We start from the raw sequence: 21,467 nt of genomic DNA, 5'->3' as shown, positions 1-21,467 counted from the left end.
CACCCTGTTGCTTTCCGTTAAGTTTTGGCATTATTCAAGCTCACACATAGATGTGAGCGGGGCAGCTCCTCCTCCGTTAAACTCTCCTTGGGGCCATTTGTTTTCCATCATTTGAGCAGATTAGAGTCACACTCGCTGTGAGTCATGCAGCCAAGGGTGGGTGGATGTCTGCACAGGGTGTGGTGGGTGAGGGAACCTACTGGCGCTTTGTGGCTGCCACTGTTGGATTAAAGCATCTAATTTAGCTCCAAATTGCATAAATGCAAATGAATGGATGGGGAAGTTTTATTATTATCATGCAGTTAAAGCCAGCGCCGGCGTCCTCTCATTTAGGGGTGAGCATGTGGTGGAAATCTCCTCGGCAGTGTCACATGAAAACTATCAGAAGTTGCAGCAAACAGGAGCTGAAGCAGCTGCACAAACACTCAGAGTGGCCATTTTGGTGCAAAGATTACTCAGTTAAAGTTACTTTGGCAAAGATATAGAGCCCTTTAACTGGGTATTAAAAAAAAACAACAGTTTGGTTATGTAATAGCACAGTGGCTGTAACCATGGCATTGGTAAATGTTCAGTTTCTTATTCCAATATGTGCACCAGATGTGTTCCAGCTGATGGATTTTGCTGTAGATCAGCAGACCCTGAATTGGTTGCAGCTCTGTCCAAAACGAAAGAAAGAAAAAAAAAAAAAAAGAAAATCCCACCTCCCAAATCACTCCTTTACCACCTCCTCCCTAAAACTTTCTCAAAAAGTGGAGACCAAAGCAGTTAAACAGCAGCAGCAGCAGGAGGAGTCCATCATTCTCTCTCTCTTTCTCTCTCTCTCTTTCTCAGTCGACGACTATCTTTGTCTGCAGGGCTGAGACTGAAAAGTTAATTGGATCCCTGCAGGCGCAGTTTTTCCTTTTTAAAAGTCTGCTTTTCGTGCCGTCTGCTACACCTGCCTTGCCAAGCTGCAGCCCTCCTGATTGGGTGGGGCTGGGCTCCCTGCCCAAATCTCTGTTTTGACTTGCCTGGGAAAGTTGAGAGAAAAGGCACAAAAGGACGGAGGACCGTATAGGAACATCCCTGCGCGTCAGTCAGCTTCACACATTGTTCCTGCAGTCGGTGCGTCCTGAGAGGAATTTGACTGATAACTTGTTCGGGTTGGCTGAAGGTACGGATTTTAACAACACAGAATAGACACCGGAATAACCTGGAGACTACTTTAAAAAGTTGTTGTTGTTGTTGTTGTTGTTGGATGTTGGGGATGTTTCTTCCCACCTGGCCGCTGCATCTCTGCACTAACAACTGCGCCCTGGGAGTTTGGTGATGGGCTGTCAAGTTATTTATTTTATTTTTATTTTACAGGCCGGACTTGCTTTAAGTCCGTTGCAAATCTTTAACAAGTTTCTTCTCGCCTTGTTTGTAAAATCCAGCAGGGGATTTTTGGGATCGTTTTCCCGTTAGGATAGTTTTACATCTGCTTTTGCTTGTGCTATTTACATCCGTCTAAATATACTGGCCACAGGATCTGGCCTAGCTGTTGCATGAAGCTTTATTTGACATCAACCTTTTATGTTTGCTGTCGAGATCAGTTGCAGGCATCAACAGTTAACTTTATGGGCACGATTAGAAGCAGTGATTTATGGAGAAATATTTACTTTTGCCACAGATTAAGAAAGGTTCTTGTTGCACGTGAGTGAGAAAGTGCAGCCAGGATTTATTTATTTATTTTAAAACAGACATTTAAGCTTTAAGTTAAAGTGTGCTGCAAACGAAGCACATGCAGTTAAATGTCCTTGGCAGGCAGGGTGTGGTGAGAGGAAGGTCTTTCAGAGCTGGACAGTGATCCGCTGCTCCTTTTGTTCTTTTGTCAGGTCGCTCTTCAAAGACACACAAGTAAATACAAAGTCTGAAATCTATAAGTGATGTGTTCCAGCTTTCTTTTTTGTGGCATCTATGTTCACTCAGTCGCCTCCCTAAAGTCACTTGTTCGCCAGAACCACGCTGTTGAAGCGACAAACTGAAGCCTCTGAAGAATTTGATTGTGGTTTTTTAAAAAATCTGATCATGAGACTGACGAGATGACGTTTCTGAAACAGTAAACAAGCGGCCTGACCTTTAACCCCAATCATTCCTGGCGTAACTCTTTGTCCATGTCCCATCAAATGTTTGCCAAAATGCCATTTAACCACAATTAAGGGATAAGCAGCTGACACTGAAATCCGCATGACCGTGGCCAATATTTTATCATCGTCTCGGCAGATAAGATGGGATGGACGAGTTAACAAGGCAGATGGACATCTCTGGAGAAAAGGGTGAGATTTCTGGACTTGTTCATTGAGTTTTGACAAACAGACAAAGCAGACATATGATCACACAATAGGTTTTATTTATGTGCCACTGGTTAAGGTACTTGCATTTATGGTGTACAAAGCATCAAAGAAAGGAGGGGCAGATAATCTAAAACCAGTGTCCCATTTCCACATACCTCACTTAAGAGCTTTACATAAGCTTCGCGCAATCACTTGAATCCTTTACCTTGGTGATGGTTTTGTCTCTCTTTTTCGGGGGGGCTTACGATCACTAACATCGCGGCATGCCTTCACTCGTCTCAGTTTCCATGTCTCAGGGCGTAAGTCATCCTCTGGGTTTTCCTCCACGGCTAAATGTTACAGCGTCGCTCATCTTGGCCTTTTGACTCAGGGAAAAATAGCAGAGTCAAGCACGGCCTGATTATATGCTCGACGCTAAGTGAGACAAACACTCTGTCCACTTGTCTTAAATGTCACTTCTAAAAAACAAAGCTTTATTCATGCTGCTCTTTTCAAACCACTACTTACAATGTCCTTTACAGAAGAGGAAGACAAGACCGTGTGGTTTGAGAGGATCATATAAAAAAGTTGTAAGTTCTCGGATGCTTTTTATGCACAGATTTTGCTTTCCCAGACTCGGGAAGCAGCGTGAGCAAAAGGCACGATGAGGTTTAGGCTTTAGCCTTGACCCTGAAACACACTGAAATCCCTAAAAGGAAGAAGGACAGTAGAGAAGAAAGAGAAGGCGGAGGAGGACAAGAGCAAAGAGGCTGCTTGAAATTGAAATGGAATTCACATTATCTCTAACCGAAGCCAGTAAAACTCGCCAGGCTGCAGCAGGAGAACGAAGGGCCTCCTGGTGGAAGAAGAAAGTTACTAGCATCAATTATCCACACCTATAATTTAGACAAACTTTAATTGATGTTTTTTTTTCTTTCACATCCTGAGTCTGTCTGTTTTGAGGCGCTTATATGAGTGGATGGATTTAAGTGAGAATTTGTAAAATCCAAATTGAGATTGAAGGTTCGTTAATGATGTTACGGTTTGTCCACACCGCGTGATAACAATTAAATAATCTCAGGAGCAACTACCTGCACATGGAATCCTCAAGACGCACCAGAAAGCGCTTGACAATGACAGTCGAAGCCGTAATGCCCCCTCAGAAAAGACCGACCTATACTCCTATATACTTGCTCGATACTTCAGTTGATGCGTTTTTTCATTTTTTACGATTGGAACTTGATTCGTCTCAACAGGTCCACTTCAGTTAGTGTTGGCAGCAGTTAGTCACGTTTGATTTAAGGATTATATGTTGCTGCTGGCGGCTTTTATTAAATGAGTAGTAAATCATTGAATTCATTAAAGTCACTGATAAGAACAGCGTGAAAAGTCTCTCAGGCTTTTGTCCTCACTAGGTAAAACATTAAGAAAGTAGTTAGTAAGAAGATATAAACATCTTATTTTTAAGTGTGCAGGTTTAAATGCTTGTAATTTATTGACACATCAAACACAGAATAATTCATTAAGGCTGTACATGTAAATCATAAGTTCTTACACATAAGGCCAGAGGTCAAATAGAGCCGAAGCGACTGCCTTTCTGGAGGAGAGTAAAACAACATTGGTACACAAACTCTGTTCTTGTTAATTTCCTATAGCTGACCTTAAAAAACATTATTAAAAGACTCGTTTCTTATTAAGTGGTAGTGAAATTTAAGATGCAGTAACGAGGCGGTGCCTCCTCTGTGACATGACTTCAAACTTCAGTTTTAAAGCTCAGTCCAGCCTGTCAGCTGCCATCAACATATAGGAGTCGCTGTATTAACTTCCATGATGATAGACAGATGAACATAAACACAGTGTGCACCGTGATAATCATATTTCTTTTCATCAGTTGTGACAGAAACCATAACCTCCACAACCAGGCTGACTTCCCTCCCACCGAGTAAGTCTCTTTCATGCCAGTTGTTGTGGACCAAAAGCATTATACAGTAATTACAGCCGACCGCCTCTGAAGGAAGTACCCCATGAGTAACGGCGTCCTCCTTGTTTTGCTGTGTGTCTTCTCGTTGCTAGAGGGAACCGGCGGATCAAATCACAGGAATATGTCCAGCAGTGCTGGAGGGCTGGGCTTGGAGAAAAATGTCTTAACCCAGAGCAGCAGCGGAACCTACTTCTCTTCAAGTGAGAGCAAATTTCCACCCGTGGCCCAATACTGGGGAAGCTGTGGCTTTGTCTTCTGAGAAGAGTTTTGAGAAGTGCAGTATTTATAACCCCCAGTAGAAGGAAAGAGCTCAGGGTTTGGTGTTTGTAGGAACTCACAGAGCGGTGGAAGAATTATGTTACTTTACTGATGTGAAATTAGAAATAGTCCATCACAAGAAAAACCCCTTCATTACAGATGAAACTCAAGTGTTATTATCTGAGACTACCGATGCACTAATGTGTAGGTTTTACTGATGTAGCTTGAGTTGGAGCTGGGACATTTAAAAAAGTACATTTACTCAAGTGTGCACTTCAGGTACTTTACGACGATGTTATAATGTTATTTTATTCTTTTACCACTCTGTGATTATTAGACAGATATAACTTTAACTTTACTTGCTACGAATTAAAAGTCATGTCCACGAGATTTTAACATAAGACAAGATAAGATACCTCAGGACAAATTCAGCAATAGAACAATAGACAGGTAGAGAGCAGAAAAAGAAAGACAAAAGTCTGCGTATTCACGTGTGCTAACAAGATTTCTTATTGACAGTTAGTTGAGTAACCTACTTGTCCACTGACAGCAAATTAATTGGGAAACTGTGTTGGCATTTCTGACGACGTCAGTCAAACATGCAGCTGCGGTCTCCTTGTTATTATCGATACTATTGTTCTCAGAAACAGTCCATAGCTGCCTGTTATTTTATAGGAAGGAACTTTGCAGTTTGGCGCTAGTTACAGAAAAAGTAAAAGTCAGTGTTCGATGACTCCACTTCTGATTGTTTCCTTTAGACTGCTATTGTTGCTTTGTGCACAGAGAAGTGAAATTTGTCCCTTTTTCAGCCGGAAATCAACATTTACTTCTGTTTAAAGTGATCAGTTTTTGTTGTTATTAGAGATTTTTTTCTGTGCAAATCAAAGACAACAAAACCAGTCACATAAAAATAGCTTTACCTGTAATTCTGAGGCAATTCTTAGAAAATAGTCGCCTGGAATGTAAATCATAACCATGGTGTCTACTGCTGTTTAGTATAATGTTTATTTTTGTTTGCAAGAAGGTTTCTTTGTTGTAAAATATACAGTATTTCCTTCAGAAATGTAGTGGAGGAGAAGTATGAAGCTGTAAACACTATTTGTACCCGAGTAGCTGTGCTTTTCCTGCAGAGACGATGCAGTTGCAAGAAATCAAAAATAACTCCTGTGCATCGTCCCTCCAGCCTCCGTAGGTGTGAACACCGGTAGCTACAGCTCCTCCTCGGGTATCTACCTCGGAGGAGACTCCTCAGGTGGAGGCGAGGGAGGCGGGAGCTACATCGATGGAGAGGGGTACGGAAGTGGGGGAGGAGGAGGAAGCGGCGGGAGCAGCAGTTATCTTGTGAGCTCCGTAGGAGGAGGGGGAGGAGGAGGAGGAGGAGGAGGAGGAGGAGGTGGTGGGAGCAGCAGTTATCACGTGAGCTCCGTGTCAAAGGTCAGGTCCAGCTCGTCAGGGGGTGCCAGGAGAACCCAGACTGCTGGCTCGTCAGGAGGGGTGTCGCCAGCTTTCCGGGAGAGGAAGATCATATCCAGCCGCTCTGGAGGTTATGACGGTGAGATCCTATTAATAAAAGCGAAGCTGCACGCTTGGTATCAGAGGTGCCTGAATCAGGAGCTTGAAGGAAACTGCTGGCCTCAACTCAAAGGCAATGTTTAAACGTCTATTGTGTTTTCTTCTCAGGAAGCTCCAGTGCTAACTCCTCTCCAGAACTTACACGGAAAGACTATGGAAACTATTGTAAGTGGTAATGATTACGCTTTCTTATTGCACAATAAAGACATGTTTGTGTTTATGTGTTCTGTTTTCCTTTCAGGCTCCAGCGCCACAAGAGGGAGGAGCGAAAGCAGAGGTATTCAATGCCCCCCCACCCCCCACCCTTCATTATTTCTGAACCATCTGACTCGCAAATTGTCCCGGCTTACTTTTTATTAAATCAGGATTCCTTTGTCCATTGTGTGTCGTGATTTTTTTTTTTTCCAGAGAGCGAGATCCGAGCCAGACTGCAAAGTGCCTCCCCCTCTGCCTCCAGATGTAAGACCACTCGATCCACTGGCTGTCGTTATGCAATCACCCATAAAGCGACAAAGCATCTTTCTTTTGCATTCATTCAAAGAACCACTTTCCTTCTTCTCTGAATTGCTCTGCCGTCAAATCTTTTGGCTCACCGCTCGGTGCATCGTGAATTCACATTCCAGCTCCCACATGCAAGTTTACGTCCGCGTAGGGCCCAATCATTAACACATGTGCAACCATGGGATACATGCAGCATCAGCACAGAGAGGAGGGGCCATGTTTGAAAAAGGAGGAATGTACATTTGTTTGCATTGTGATCATGTGTGGAACGAGCTGAGGAGGAGATCTGTGGTGGCAGAAACGGCACACATGAGTCACCGCGTGCACCACCTCCTGTTTTGAACCAAAACAGTTGGGAGTTTTATTGATACTCGTTGCTCCCCCTGCTGATTAAAGTCTATAACTGCTGTTATTTAATCCACATTTCGTAACATTAAGTCATTCTGTGCCAACTTCAGCTTCCTCAGGCGGGTCTGAGGCTCTCAACTAAAAATAGCATAAAAAGTGCTTTTACATGGATACTTCCACTTTCCGTTTTATGCTTCTTTTATTTCAAGTTTTGGAGAAGTACTGCACTTTTTCTCAGTCCCTTGCAGTATGTTAGATATTGGACTTAAGTAGAATTTACTGATCCACAAGGGAAATGGTTCGGTCACAGTAGCTCGATTTGACGTAAAAAAACACCAAAACCAAATAAGTGAGTCGGTAATAACAACCCATTAATTATGTGCAGGTCATAACAGCAGTGACATTACTGCGAGATATATTTCACTCCTGCGTTTTGTTGCCTGCCGTTGTACAGGGGCAGAGCTGGAGGACGTGAAGAAGCTGCTGAAGGGACGCTCCAGCAGCGTCAGCCCGACTCGTTCCTCCTGCACCTCCATCACCCTGCCTGTTCCCAAAAAGTCCGGCGTGGAGGCCAAAACCGTCTCAGTGGCCACTCAGTCAGGTATATACTGTTACCAGGGTCACACACATGCACATACTTTGCATGCACAGACTTTTTGTCTCCTTTGCACATGCTTTAGGACGCGCTCATATGACTTTCATGCAGCCGACAGCCTCTCCAACTTGTCAGTAGCTGAGATCGGGTGTCCTGGATCAGTTTTTTAACGTCTCAATGCAATACTGACATATAGAATAAAACTATATTTCCTTGAAAGTCTTAAGCTGATACAAGGTTGTATACTGTATTGTGTAGCAAGACAAATTTAGATTTTAAGCACTATGAATAAAGTTGACTTGACGGTGTTTAAAAGACTTTTATAATATCTAGTGCATCAGAGACACAAAGCAGAACAAAAGACACTTCCTTAATATTTGTCTTTGTGTCGTGTCTCCTGCAGTTTCAACTTCATTTGGCTCTGGTGTGAGATCAAACGGGTTCAACACCATCGACCTATCAGGCCTGTATGAAACCACCCTGACTTCTGAGCACATTGATACTGGCTCCAAAACGAGCCAGTATGATATCAGTCTGCAGTCAGGCCAGTATAATACTGGCGCGAGGTCAGGACAGTACGATATGAGTCTGAAATCAGGGCAGTATGATACTGGCGTCAAATCAAGCCAGTATGATATGAGTCTGAAATCAGGCCACTATGATACTGGTGTAAAGTCAGCCCGGTATGACACCGGCTTGAGATCAGGTCAGTATGACACGCTGGACTCCACTCTTCCCTCGTTTTCCTGGTCCACCTCCACGCTGCCGTCTGCCTCCGCCACCGTCATCGCTGGCAACACCAGCAGCTACGCGTACCAGTCCGGCCAGGCCGGCCAGATCAGCACCAACAACATGTCGGGAGGCTCCTCGCAGCTCGGCCTCACCTCGCCATCATCCCTGTCAGGTGAGACCAGTCCTCCCTAAATGTTAATTAAGTAAAAAAACAAACAAGCAGACAAGATATTATAATAATACAGACATATTATGACAACCAGTAAAAGTCTTGAACACTTAAAGACTTTAAATCCATTCTGACTGATATTTATTGCCAACATACAGCAAACTAAATACAATTAACCAAATACATTATTATGCACTTTTTTATAGTATATTAAAAATATATTACTAAAATGTGCAGATTCAACTGCTGAAACACACCACTGTAAATAAATTATCTTTATATATTTTGTCATTTTTGCTCTATTTTCTGACATTTTGTAGATTTAAATCTGTGATATTCTTCTATTAGAAGAATGTTTTTGTTACATTTTATAATCAATATATAATCTTATAATCTATAAAAGTTTTGTTTCATTATTTTTAAACTTTGTCTCCATATGTCCGTGTCCCTTTGCCTTCTTCTTTTTTTATTTTTATTTTTTTACCAGTTGTTTCGTCTATATTCAAAGAATTGTGTTTGATGATTTTACGTTATTTTATATAATCTCTGCTCCTCTGCCTATAGTCTATGGCTTTCAGAATAATCTGGCCCCCACCTCTGGCAGCGTGCTCACCACCAGTGGAGCCAACGTGAATGCGAACGGTGGAGGTACCGCAGCACGTTTTCTGAAAGCTTCTACGACATTTTTACACTCCGTAATAAATCAAATCAGCCTCTTTCTCTTTGAGCGTTTATCTGATTCTGTATTTGCAGGATACGGTGTCCAGAAGAACGTGTCAAACGGCGTCGGCGTCATCAGCACTGGAGTCTCTACAGGTGAGTCTGCAGCGAAGGGTCATCTCATTTAGGTTATCAAACCTAAATGATTCCTGACTGGTTGTTCTTTCCTATTGTTAGCAACCAGAACCCAAACTGACGACGCCTATAAGAAAGACTACAAGTTCCTGGTGTCTGATAAAGAGAACTTTTCGGCCAAGAGGGACACAGAAAGGCTCATTCTGGCGAAAGACAGCGGCAAGCAGTTCACCAGCGGCAGCAGCGGTCACGTAGGAGGAGGTGAGTCACGCTCTCACTGCCCCCCTCTGGAGAACCAGTGAAGTTTCTCTAACCTTAACGGGGTTTGGATTTGACTTCCTTTGGACACAATATCCAAATAATCTTACATAAAAGCATATCGTGGAGCCGCGGTGGTCACGTGGAGGCTGTTAGTGAACATAAATTTGTAATCTTGCTTGAAAAATTTCAGTTTTATCGGATCATAATTCTTTTTATCTTATTTCTGTTTACATCATCTCTTAAATCTGTATGACTAACATCTATGTTATATTCCATATAGGTTTTATGTGCATGTATTGTTTATTATTGTGAGTTATCTTCAAATCAATTGAAAAAGCGTTTCTGATTTTCCAGGGTCGCTGTCGGGAGATTCAATAAAGAAGGAGAAGTTCATTTCCAGCTACGGCGACACGGCCCAACTGAAGACAGAGACCGGCAACTCTTACTGTGAGTGGACGTTAAAAACACCTTCCAAATATACTACAGTGTGAACATGAAAGTAAGATCAGTGACGTTTATTTACTTCTTCATCAGACGGATCCTCTGGAGTTGTGATGAAAGACAAGTCTACCTACGCAGGTACTTTTCATCGCAGACATGCAGGTTGAACTGACCGACAGAAAAATAAGTGTTTCAATAGACAGAAATAGTGAATGATCCCAAATATTCTCTGCTTCAGATGCTTTTAATGAGCTGATTTGCTTTTTTTATCGGCATACACACGGCATACATATAAATGTAAATGTTTCTATTTTGTGACGCTACATAGATGGAAAAGTTTGTGCAGATTAATTGATAGCTGATATTAGTGCAGTGATTTATATTTTAGTGTTTTAAACTTTTCACTTCACCTTCAGAGATTCACCGGGACAGTGGCATCTTCGGAGGTGGAGGATTTTGCTGCTGCTCTGACGCGTGTTGCTCCTGGTGGAAGTGGCTCCTCGGCCTCCTCCTCCTCTCTCTACTCCTCCTGGGACTCCTGTTTGGCCTCATTGCTCTGGGTAAAGATCACTTATGCAACGTTTAGAGATTTCAACTAACAGTGGAAACAAAAATGGGAGCCATGTCTCTGGATCTGCTGGGCCATGAGGCATCTGGGAGTGACTGTTTTTGAACCAATAAAAAGTGTGCTTCGGCTTTTAAAGGCTGGTGAGCGTTACTTCACGGTGCTGCCAGATAGTAAATGTGCTCCTCTCCATGGTAATATGATCTCTGGGTACTGTCCCACTCCCATAAAGTCTGGCATTCATTGTCCACAGAGCAGCTTCAGAAATTGTTGCTTGATGACATCAGAGACTTGGGCTTGTTATCCGTGCTGCAGCAGAGTTGTTGATGTGGATTTAGCCTGTTAAGGAAGGACCCGAAAAACATTTGCAGTCTCTGATACGACGTATATTTTTACTTGAAAGTTAGTTTGTACAGATCTGTTGTGCGTTTACTGACTGATACACACATACGGTGGAGTTAACCTGTGCACAACCTACCTTAATATCTGCTGCCTCCAAGTTCTGGTTTGCATTATTTTTAAATTAAAGTTTGTTAGTTTGTTGTGGGTTAAAAGCAAAATGTACCTTCAGTCATTTTTACATTTTATGTCAGATTTCTTAGTGACACTTAATAAATATGGACATTGACAGGTCTTTAAACTTGTGTTAGTGTGTTAGGACTTCTCAGAGTCCTAAACAAGATATTCATGTTTTTTAGATTCATTTGGATTAACAATTTTCAGAGACACCATTATCAATATTTCCATCATGAAGAAAATTAAAATGACCCCCTATAGGCAGAGACAGCTGCTTAAGAATCATCATGGTTTTCTTCTAAGTGATTTTGTTGAATGTTTTATCACTGCTTGTCTGTGCGTTCTTCCTAAAATATGTTGCGTTTCTTCTCTCAGCTGAGGACGTGAGAAAGCTGAAGAATCGCGTGGCGACGCTGGAAAACACGTCCTCGGTCGCCAGCGCTCGCTGGAGCAAGCAGTTCAATGACATCAACAACAACTTGGACAGCAAAGTGGTAACTGGCGGTGGAGGTGGAGGTGGTGGCGGCTCCACGGGTGGCAATGATGTCGGCGTAGCCAGCACTGCTGGTACCGCTGGTGAAGGACCTGGTTCGGGACAGCTCGGGAAAGGCGTGAGCGGAAGATACATGGATGATGCTGATCTACGAATGGTCGTTCAGAGCATGCTACAAAGTGAAATGCGCTCACAGACGTTCAGAGGTAATACGCCTAAACAAACACACACAAATATATACTGAATATGCACACATGCACGCACACACTACATTCACTAAACTGCTATTTCCTTTCTCAGCTTTTCTGTCGACCTCGGTGCAGGGCGAGAGAGGATTACCTGGACCTAAAGGTGAAAATCAAATGTTTTTGATTTCATAAAAAATATTCAGTTTTTGAGTTGTTCTGAATTAGCTGTGTTTAATTTGTGTCATTTTTTAAATTCTTTTCAGGGGACCCTGGATCTAAAGGTCAGAAAAATAAAATCCCGTACAGCTAGAAGTCTTTGTAATTTATTTATATTCTCATTATAATCAAATGTATTTATTTGTTTCACTTATCACAGGAGATCCTGGCTTCCCTGGAACTCCAGGTGAGAAATGCTGGCGAACATCATCATCATTATTTTGCACTTTTTCTGCATCATGAGGTTGTTTTACTGACTGTGACCTTTGACCTCAGGTCCTCCAGGTGCAATTGGTCATGCAGGCCCAGAGGGTCAAAAAGGACAGAAAGGAAGCCAAGGTACACAGAGCACTTCGGTTCAAACTACACAACGTAAATGTCCAGCCGATTCAGAGTGAGTGAGCATGTGCCATGTTTGAACAGGTGATCACGGATCGGAGGGGTCACCAGGTACCAGGGGTCGTGATGGCCTCCCTGGCCCCAGAGGGGATCCAGGACCTCCAGGCTTTGGACAGAAAGGTGACAAAGGTACGGCTCAGATTCACAGCAGTGAAGAAAATAAATATTAAAAACACCATGATCATCTCAGTAACGATGTGTCACCACAACGTCTCCGTGTGTTTGTCTTGTTCAGGTGCTCACGGAGATCCTGGGGTTCCTGGATCTGTGGGACCCATCGGTTCTCCTGGACCGAAAGGTGACATCAGTGAACATACATACGCTTGTTTCACATTTAAATAAACAGGAAACAAAAACTGAATATGTTTATCACCTCACAGTGTATAACCCATAGTGAGCACCAGGGGGCAGCATAGAGTCAGATTAGGGAGTCATCCTCATTCACCTGCAGGGAGAAGCAAACGAGACGCCACTGACCAAGTGTCTTTTTCTCCTGTTTGACACAAATTATTTATTTATTAATAGCAATTTTATTAAATCTTACTACTGACTAAATTTAATTTGTGTAAAATGTAGTGTCAGTTCAATTTTATTTCTTTATATATTCTTGTATAATTGTTATGGTGTCTAAACACTGTCGTAATGGTTCATTATTGATCTTTGTTGCAGGTGCACAAGGACTCCCCGGGCTTTCTGGGCCTCCAGGTGAGGTTTCTCACAGTTATATTAATTTAGAATATTATCTAAAATCTGCTGGCACCATCTGACAATACGTGTTAGCAGCGTCTTGACTTCCCTCTAACGTGAGCTGTTTTGCTACAGGTCAACCAGGCTCTCAGGGTTTCCGTGGTGAGGCAGGACAACCTGGGCCTAAAGGTGTGTCACGCAAACAAACAGTGATCATTTATTTAACACAGTGAAAATACCTTTTAATTTTACATGTCGCTCATCTCTTGCTCACTCTGCAGGTGACAGAGGAGTCGCTGGATTTCAAGGACTTAAAGGTTTGTTGTTACTCCACCATAGTCTTATGGCGCTGACTCGATCAGTTTTTAGCTAAACTTTGACTGATTTTTCAGGTGAACCTGGTGACAAGGGTCTCAGAGGTCTTCAAGGTCAGCACTGCTTGTGAATCTTCAAACCCTCATGTTATATAACTTGTGCCGACTGTGCGAGTTTCCTAATCCTCTTGTCTCATTTGTCAGGTGAGCACGGTCTGCCAGGTGTGCCTGGGGTCAACGGAGAGAAAGGCTCCAAAGGATCAATGGGTGAGACAAAGCACCATCAGTCTCAGATAAGAAATGATAGAATTAATAATTCATTGATTCTTGGACACTCCGGTTGTGGTATTGTGCTGGACTACTTCCTAAAGTGTCCACTGGTTGTTTGGAAACTGTTCAAAATGTTGAACTGTTAGTTTAATAAGTTGAATTAAGGTTTTAAACATGATTATAACAAATATTTTACTCATCTAGGAACACGGATAAATCATTTAACTTTTTTTTTTATCTTGCCTTTAGAGTTTAGAGCTCATATGTGAAACTGTTAACAGATTTCAGCGTTGCAGTAACAAAAGCATTAATTAGCGTCCTTCATTAGAGGAGTCTGGTCATTAAGCCTCTTCTAGCTAGGGCTGTACTGGCTGTTATGATTTTCATATGTCTGTCTGATTTTTGTCATCAGGACTTTCCGGACCAGACGGCGCCAAAGGATCAAGGGGTAAATAACTTATTCGATAATTATATGTTTACATGTTGTCATTGCACAATTCAAGTATGTGTGACAATCAAGCTAAAACCACAGCTTTTCTTTCATGTTTAAAATGTCACACATGAATAAACAAATTCCCCAAATCATCATACATTTTATTTTATTTTTGGCCCTCAGGTGACCAAGGACCTGCCGGGCCACCTGGACTTCCAGGTAAAGCTGCTTTTGTGAAACACGTACTTACAGCTTCATTGATGTTACTGAATAATATCATATTCATAATATCTCCCTCTCCATAGGAACACCAGGCCTTCAAGGACCACCAGGTATGGATCTGCTCATTAGACTGCACATGTCTTGTAGTTTTTAATGCTCACCACATTAATAATATGACTTACGTCTTGTTTGTAGGGATACCAGGGAATCCAGGACGACCTGGCGCCAAAGGTATAGCTGCTGTCCACATGTGGGTCTCTGAAATAAAATATTGATCATAAATCTCTGTGTTTGATGTAAAATGTGTCTATTTCAGGTGATGTCGGTGAGGCAGGACGAATTATCAATGCAGGTAACAGAACATGAGAAAACGTACATTTTAACCCTCTGTTGGTGAGACTGCTGTTTGAGATCTGAACATTGCTTTTGTTTTCTAGCTGGCTCCACTTCTGTTGGCATCCCAGGACCACCCGGGCCTGCTGGACCTCCCGGCCCTGCAGGACTGCCAGGATTATCAGGTCTGACTCTCGACTATTTGACATTCTGCATATCATACGTCATATCTTTGAATTATTGCAGCAAGTGTTTATGTATTAATTTACCTCCTCAGGTCCCATTGGCCCTGCTGGCCTGCCTGGCCAACCTGGTAGGTCATCATGCTTTTGTACTTACCAAACTATGCCTTTTAGATCTAGACTGTCACCCTCAGAGTCTCACAGATTATATGATTATCTTCACAGGTCCTAAAGGTGACAGGGGATTCAGGGGCGACCAAGGAGAACCAGGAATCACAGTGAGAACGAGCGAGAGTATATCGTCAACAAGAACAGATAGTGAGTACTTTTTGTTGGTGATTTTCTTTTTTAGAGGTCAGAGGTGTTTTGATGGCTTGGTATGACTAGTAGCGTAGGTATTGCTGTTTAACTGACAAGGCAGCTTGCAAATTTTGCCATTATCATGCATTTGCCATTTGTTTAATATAAGAGGAAATCAGTTGCAATGTCTGTACTTTTACTCTCATTTGTCATAATCATGTTTTTATTGTGTGAACCACCTGTAACTACAAACCGTTCTTTTTCACAGAGCATATGTGCAGCCATGTTTCCATAGCAACAAGCATACACAGTATTTTCCAATATGCCTCTAATGGGAGGGGTATTCGGTTGGTTGCAATCTACAACCTCGCCACTAGATGGCACTAAATCCTACGCACTGGCCCTTTAAAATTCTATGTTCTTATTTCCGCTTCAGAGCAGTTTGGTGCTAGCGGAGTCTCAGCACTTCCCGGTCCACCTGGTCCTCCAGGTCCACCTGGAACTCCTGGACGTCCAGGTGAATAAGTAACAGCTCGCTCTGTTACAGCACTGTCAATCAAAAACATCATCTTTAATGGTTTTATGGTGTTTGTTTGACACCATCTGAGAATTACTTTCTCTTCCTGTGCTGTCTGATCATCCTCTGACTGTTTGAAAAATGTATTTATTAGGGGATTCAAGACAAGGACCTCCAGGACCGCCTGGGCCTCCAGGCCAGCCAGGTAATATCTGTCTTGAATATTGATTATGAGGCGAAGTGAAGCTCATCCATTCTTTATATCAGACTTTTAATGTCTATGTTTTCTGTTAAGGTTATGGAAGACCAGGACCTAAAGGAGATAAAGGAGACTCTGGCTTTGGATCCAGCTCTGGTATGATCCAAAACCTTTGTCTTATGTTTGTGTTTGATGTAGGACTAACAGTAACATGGTGATTCCACTGATTTCACTCTTCTTACAGGAACATTTTATCCTGGACCTCCAGGACCACCCGGACCTGCTGGGCCTAAAGGATCAACAGGTGATTAGATATTGGAAACTGATCTCCACAACTGGTCTCTTTTGGTTTTATTACACATTATCATGACATATCCATCATTTCTTTAGGTGCTCCTGGTCCAAGAGGATTCCAGGGTAATTATCTTCCTTTGTTATGAATAAATCTTTTCGCATTTGTGTTTGTGACAATATGTAAACCACAACAGACAGCTGTGACTAAATCCTTCATCAATGACTTATTTGGTTCTCAGGTGATCCAGGCCAGCCAGGTGCACCAGGAAGACCAGGGACCTCAGAGAGAAGTCAGACCCTAACCCTTAATTCAGTCCAAAGATTCACATTACCGTATATTAGTGAGCCAGACTTCGGGTGCTGCAGAGGACGTGTGAACTGATAAACTATCTGAATATTTATTCCTTCTTACAGGTTCGACCTACAGCGGAGGACTTGGGGTCGTTGGTCCACCAGGTCCACCAGGTCCTGCTGGATATCCAGGACCACCAGGAGCCAAAGGTAAACAACACTCAAATCTGTGATTGATGCCAGCGTTTTATGGTCTGTACATTAGCCTAAGAACTGTTTCTGATCATCCTGTTGTTGTTTGTCACTTCTAAGGGGACACAGGACCTCCTGGTGTTCCAGGCATTTCAAGAGGTAAAGAAAATCATGAAGACTGTCCTAACAGTTATACACAAAGTCATGTCTTTTCCTCTTGTGACGGCATGGATGGTTCACAGTAGCTTTTAAGAGTCCACACGTCCTCTTCTACATTGTAACTATCAACTTTTTCCTCAGGCTCAGTCTCAGTCACCGCAGGTCCTCCTGGTCCCCCTGGTCTTCCGGGCCCTCCTGGGCAGCCGGGCTCATTTGCTTCATCTAGCGAGATGCGGCAGTACATCTCTGAATACATGAGTAAGAGCCTTTCTGAAGAGAGATCACAGTCAGCTGGTTGTAGAGCGAAGTGTTAACATATTCTTTTTGTTTCATGCAGATAGAGTCAGACAAGGACCTCCAGGTCCACCTGGGCCACCAGGAATCCCAGGAACCGGATCCTTCTCAGGCTCCATGGAGGACCTCTCTGCTCGTATCATTGCATACATACAGCGTAAGGATTCATATTAATGGATGACAATGACTGATACAGACTAGTGGGGCATCATTAATAACTGCAACCTTTAACTGTGTCGTGTAATTCCAGGCTCAGATTCCGGCATCAGCTTTGGTGTTCGGGGTCCTCCAGGACCACCAGGTCCTCCTGGCTCTGGATCCCTGTCGGTCAGTGCTCTCATCGCCATGCTTCAGAGTGAGTACGACTCATATTCAAGGCTCAGATTTGGTCGTTATCCACATCGCACTCTAAATATTGACAGGAGTCCTCTGTGTCTGCGTCTTTGAGTGTTCAGATAAAATGTGTCTTATTAGAGGACGCTCCAGGTTAAATTACTGTACGTGTCTCTGCTGCTTTCTGTCTAGGAGATGATGTGAGAAGATATGTGTCAGGACCACCAGGACCACAAGGACCACCGGGCCCACCAGGGACATCAGGACTTTCAGGCACTTACAGAGTAGAAGAGATTGCCACATATGTCTTCAATATTATGAATGGTAAGATTGCAACTGAAAACACTGGGAGGTGTTCCTGGACGTCAGGTAATCAGTCTGTTATTATTTACAGAAAGAGGGATTGCTAGAGGCCCACCCGGGCTGCGGGGTCCTCCTGGGCTTCCTGGTCCTGCTGGTCCTGCTGGTACTGCTGGTTCTGGAGGCCCCGGCTTCACCACCGTAACCATTGACTATTCTTCACTAATGAGGAGTAAGAACATTTTAGTTTTTCCCATTAACAGACACTAACTGCGTTTCACCTGGAGACTAAAAATGAACTGTGTTAGGACTAGCTACAGAGAGGCGAACGTTTGTAAAAGGTTACTCAATCTTCAGCTTCCTCATATCTTCATTTACGCAGATTCAGAATTCCGCTCATGGATAAATTCAGCGCTACAAGAAGGTCCTCCTGGTCCTCCAGGCATCCCAGGGCAACCTGGCCCTCCTGGTCCCCAGGGGCCGCCAGGAGTCTCCTCTGCCACAGTGTTTGGATCAGGAGGTCGTGGCTACAGCTTGGAGGACATCCAGCGTTACCTGCAGGGTGAGAATAATGTACCGTATAAGATAGACTAAGCTAAATTCAGAAGTTATTTACAGACAGTTTTGTTTTTTACATCTCAGTAATGGCACAAGGTTTCCTCATCTTTTCTCTGCTCTCTCTCTCTCAGGTTCTGGCTTCAGAGGACTCCCCGGTCCTCCTGGTCCCCCGGGCCCACAGGGTCCACCTGGCAGTTACTCCGGATCAGTTTCCTACAGTGGAAACTTCCCTCGTGAGAGCATCCGCACTGAAGTCCAGGAGTATCTGACCAGTAAGCTCCTGACATCCCACGCAGATACATAAATATGCACAACAGCACAGACTAGTGCAAATATCGCAGATGAACTTTAAATGTTTTTTTTTTCAGGCGACAGTGTTCGTCGTGCCATTGTCGGACCTCCGGGGCCTCCAGGTCCAAGGGGTCAAAAGGGCGAACGTGGAGAGCCGGGTTACGTCCAGGGCTACTCACAGAGCCAGGGCTACTCACAGAGTCAGGGCTTCTCTCAGGGAAGCTCCAGCCATGGTTCTGAGCGCAAAGACATTGACGTCAGCAGGCTCACAGAGACACTGGACTACTCCAACGTTGCCATGAAAGTTACGGACTACATCAAGAGTGAGTAGATGAGATATTGTTCGCGGGTGAGAACTGTTTTTTGGCTCACATTAAAGTACGCAGAATTAGTTCTTAGCTGTTCCTTGTTTAGTTGGGGAGGGAGAGACATCTCTGTGGGATAATTTGGCAGCTAGACTAAGATGAGAGGTGGCATCCCAGAGTGGAGTCCAAGATAAAGGTTGTAGAAATGGACAGGTAGATGCTGGTAGTGGTGGGACAAATAGGCTGACGAATAGTCCCCCTTGGGCAATATAATGAGGTCGAGATGGGGAGGAGAAGGGCCACACGATGGATGGGCTCGAAGGGAGAATGAAAGAATTGTAATGAATCTGGAGAACAGGAACTTCAGACTGAATGCGTTCAGAGAACGTGGGCAAACAGATCATTGGACGAGAGCGGTGGTGTTGAAATCGAGAGTGAAGTCATTTTGACAGTGTGGGAGGAAGTGGAAGTGATGAAGCAGCAGAAATGGCTCTATTTGATCACAGTGGGAAAGAAAGAGAACGTGTGAAGACATCTTTATTACTAGTCTTCTAGTTCGTTCAATAACAGGACACTCATTCTAACTCCCGATAATCATCATGTTTTGAGTTTTCTTCAGCCTGAAGAATGACCGTCACCACAATGCGGTACGATGGAAGTGATCCGGTGACGGGTACACTGCAAAGAGAATCTGCTAACATGTAATTTGGTACATATATAGTGGTGCCAATTTGCAAAAATCTAAACGGTAGCCGACTAAAAATGGGGCTGTAAACTCCATGGTTACATTATGCATCCTGTTTACATGCACAAAACATTTTCAAATTAAGCTGCGGGGACAAAATTCACAACCCTGGGCTTAATCCGTAGATCGAGACACTGGGAAGACTCTTCAGAAGTCTTACAGTCCTCATCGTCTACCACATTTGATGCAACAGAAATAAAAACAACAACGGCTCCTTCCATTTAATCATATGAATACCTTAACTGACTGCAAATGCAACTTTCTAATAATGTCAGGTTATGTTTTAATAACAGACACCGGCTGGTTAAGGGTGGAGGGGTTAAAAACAGGATCTGACGGCTAACACTGATGCAATACATGTAAATTTCTTTTTAAATGACCCCAATGCGTGTTTTCTAATAACCCTCCCACAGATCAAGGCCTGCTGCAGGATTATCTGAGTCAGGGTTCTTGGAGCGCCAACGTACGAGCCATTCAAGGCCCCCCTGGTCCGCCTGGGCCTCCCGGACCCCCTGGTAACAGTCGCGTCTTTGCGGCCTACGGCAACGTCACAGCCAACCTAATGGACTTCTTCAGGAGTGAGTTGGGATTTTCCACACACATTGCATCGGGAATGGGATACTATGTCGTAGCTGGCTTTAAATTTACTAAATCTGTGCTTTTTTTTTGTTTAGAGTACGGCACCATCCCTGGTCCTCCTGGACTCCCCGGACCAAAGGGAGAGAGAGGGTACCCAGGGCCAAAAGGAGACAAGGGTACGTCTAAACAAAGTGGATAAGATGCTGTTTCATTTTCCAGAGTAATGTTTTAGTGAAGGAACAAGCTGAGAATGTTTCCTTGTTTGTAGGTGATCCCGGACGTCCAGGTTTGCCGGGAATACCGGGGACATACACGGTCCAAATTCCACACAAAGTGCAGAAGAGGGAAGCAGGTAAGGCGAACTCAAACAAAAAATGGACATAAAAACTGAAAAACGACTCTTCATGCATGGAACTCATCCCCGTTCTCCTCCTCCACCGCAGGCAGCAAACAGCCCGCTCGCCGTATGCTGCAGCGCCGCCAAGCCGGCAGCGGCTGATCATACTACTGGATCACGTCAGATTTCACTTTTAGTCATCTTTTTTTATTTTTATTTTTTTAGGTCTTCAACTGTACCAATGCAAGTAGTCGAAAGTGCTCTTCATTGTTGCCATGTGTAGAAAAGTCAGAAAATAAAAGCAGCCTCAAAAACGCATCAGTCTCTTTCGAACAGCTTCAGTAGGGGAAAGGATTTACTGCTGGTCGGTGTTTTCATGACGCTGACTTCTTTTTTTATTTTGGACATGTGGGTGTATGATGTTTACTGTGGTTATTTAGAAGCTTGCATTCTTTGTTTTTTTTCCAGGGGCAGCTTTGTTTAAGAGGATATATATATTTTAAGCAATAACAAGCAATTGCTGATATTTTAAAGAGCACTTTGCATCTTTTTTTTTTTTTTCTCCACTCATGTCTGGTGTACTTTTTTATATTTGTCGAGGATTATTCTGTATTGAGGACTATGCAAGTATAATATGTGTCTATTATCCATTCAACCCACACAAATTACAAAACAATTTACTTTTTAAACACATAAAACTATGCTTCATTAATCTGACAGTCTCAGCTAGAGTGAGGGTCATATCAAGAGGAGGGTTACAGGTAACGTTACTGCAGTAATTATTGCAGAGGTTTGTTGGTAAAAAGTTTGTTTGCATGGTTGAAAGAGTCGGATGATCGGTGAGAAATGACTGATCGGATTGTATATTTTTGTGTAAAAGCGCACTGAATTTGATATATTTTCTATGAAGTGTTTTTAATTAAATTATAAAATGTTCCCAGGTTATTTTTGACATGACTGAACTTAATGACATTTGATCAATAACGAGGAAATAAATCTATTTTTGGA

At 43.2% G+C, this 21,467-nt stretch overlaps 1 protein-coding gene across 2 annotated transcripts; it reads left to right on the top strand.

Moving 5' to 3' along the window:
- The first annotated feature begins 775 nt into the window (after positions 1 to 775).
- col17a1b (collagen, type XVII, alpha 1b) lies at positions 776 to 21,467 on the top strand. Of its 2 annotated transcripts, XM_084561284.1 has the most exons (56): positions 776 to 1,153; positions 2,245 to 2,297; positions 4,186 to 4,236; positions 4,368 to 4,475; positions 5,717 to 6,085; positions 6,214 to 6,270; positions 6,347 to 6,382; positions 6,514 to 6,564; positions 7,409 to 7,555; positions 7,953 to 8,453; positions 9,015 to 9,098; positions 9,204 to 9,266; positions 9,348 to 9,506; positions 9,861 to 9,953; positions 10,041 to 10,085; positions 10,364 to 10,507; positions 11,404 to 11,727; positions 11,822 to 11,872; positions 11,973 to 11,990; positions 12,086 to 12,112; positions 12,202 to 12,264; positions 12,349 to 12,453; positions 12,560 to 12,622; positions 12,994 to 13,029; positions 13,147 to 13,200; positions 13,293 to 13,328; positions 13,404 to 13,439; positions 13,530 to 13,592; positions 14,008 to 14,043; positions 14,212 to 14,247; positions 14,334 to 14,360; positions 14,446 to 14,481; positions 14,567 to 14,602; positions 14,688 to 14,768; positions 14,861 to 14,896; positions 14,991 to 15,083; positions 15,502 to 15,582; positions 15,737 to 15,787; positions 15,878 to 15,937; positions 16,026 to 16,085; positions 16,172 to 16,198; positions 16,315 to 16,365; positions 16,490 to 16,576; positions 16,679 to 16,717; positions 16,859 to 16,975; positions 17,055 to 17,168; positions 17,262 to 17,366; positions 17,537 to 17,668; positions 17,739 to 17,876; positions 18,027 to 18,206; positions 18,334 to 18,474; positions 18,571 to 18,816; positions 19,957 to 20,121; positions 20,218 to 20,298; positions 20,391 to 20,474; positions 20,566 to 21,467. In XM_084561284.1, the coding sequence occupies exons 2-56, from the start codon at positions 2,255 to 2,257 to the stop codon at positions 20,619 to 20,621; spliced, it is 5,223 nt and encodes a 1,740-aa protein (XP_084417410.1). In that variant the 5' UTR covers positions 776 to 1,153; positions 2,245 to 2,254; the 3' UTR covers positions 20,622 to 21,467. The 2 variants fall into 2 exon arrangements, with proteins under 2 accessions (XP_084417410.1, XP_084417411.1); XM_084561285.1 differs by lacking the exon at positions 2,245 to 2,297.

The sequence above is a fragment of the Chelon labrosus genome (assembly GCF_963514085.1).
Source record: "Chelon labrosus genome assembly, chromosome: 15".
Classification (NCBI taxonomy): domain Eukaryota; kingdom Metazoa; phylum Chordata; class Actinopteri; order Mugiliformes; family Mugilidae; genus Chelon; species Chelon labrosus.
Note: the sequence above shows the minus strand (reverse complement) of the source record. Positions and strands in the feature narration are given on the sequence as shown.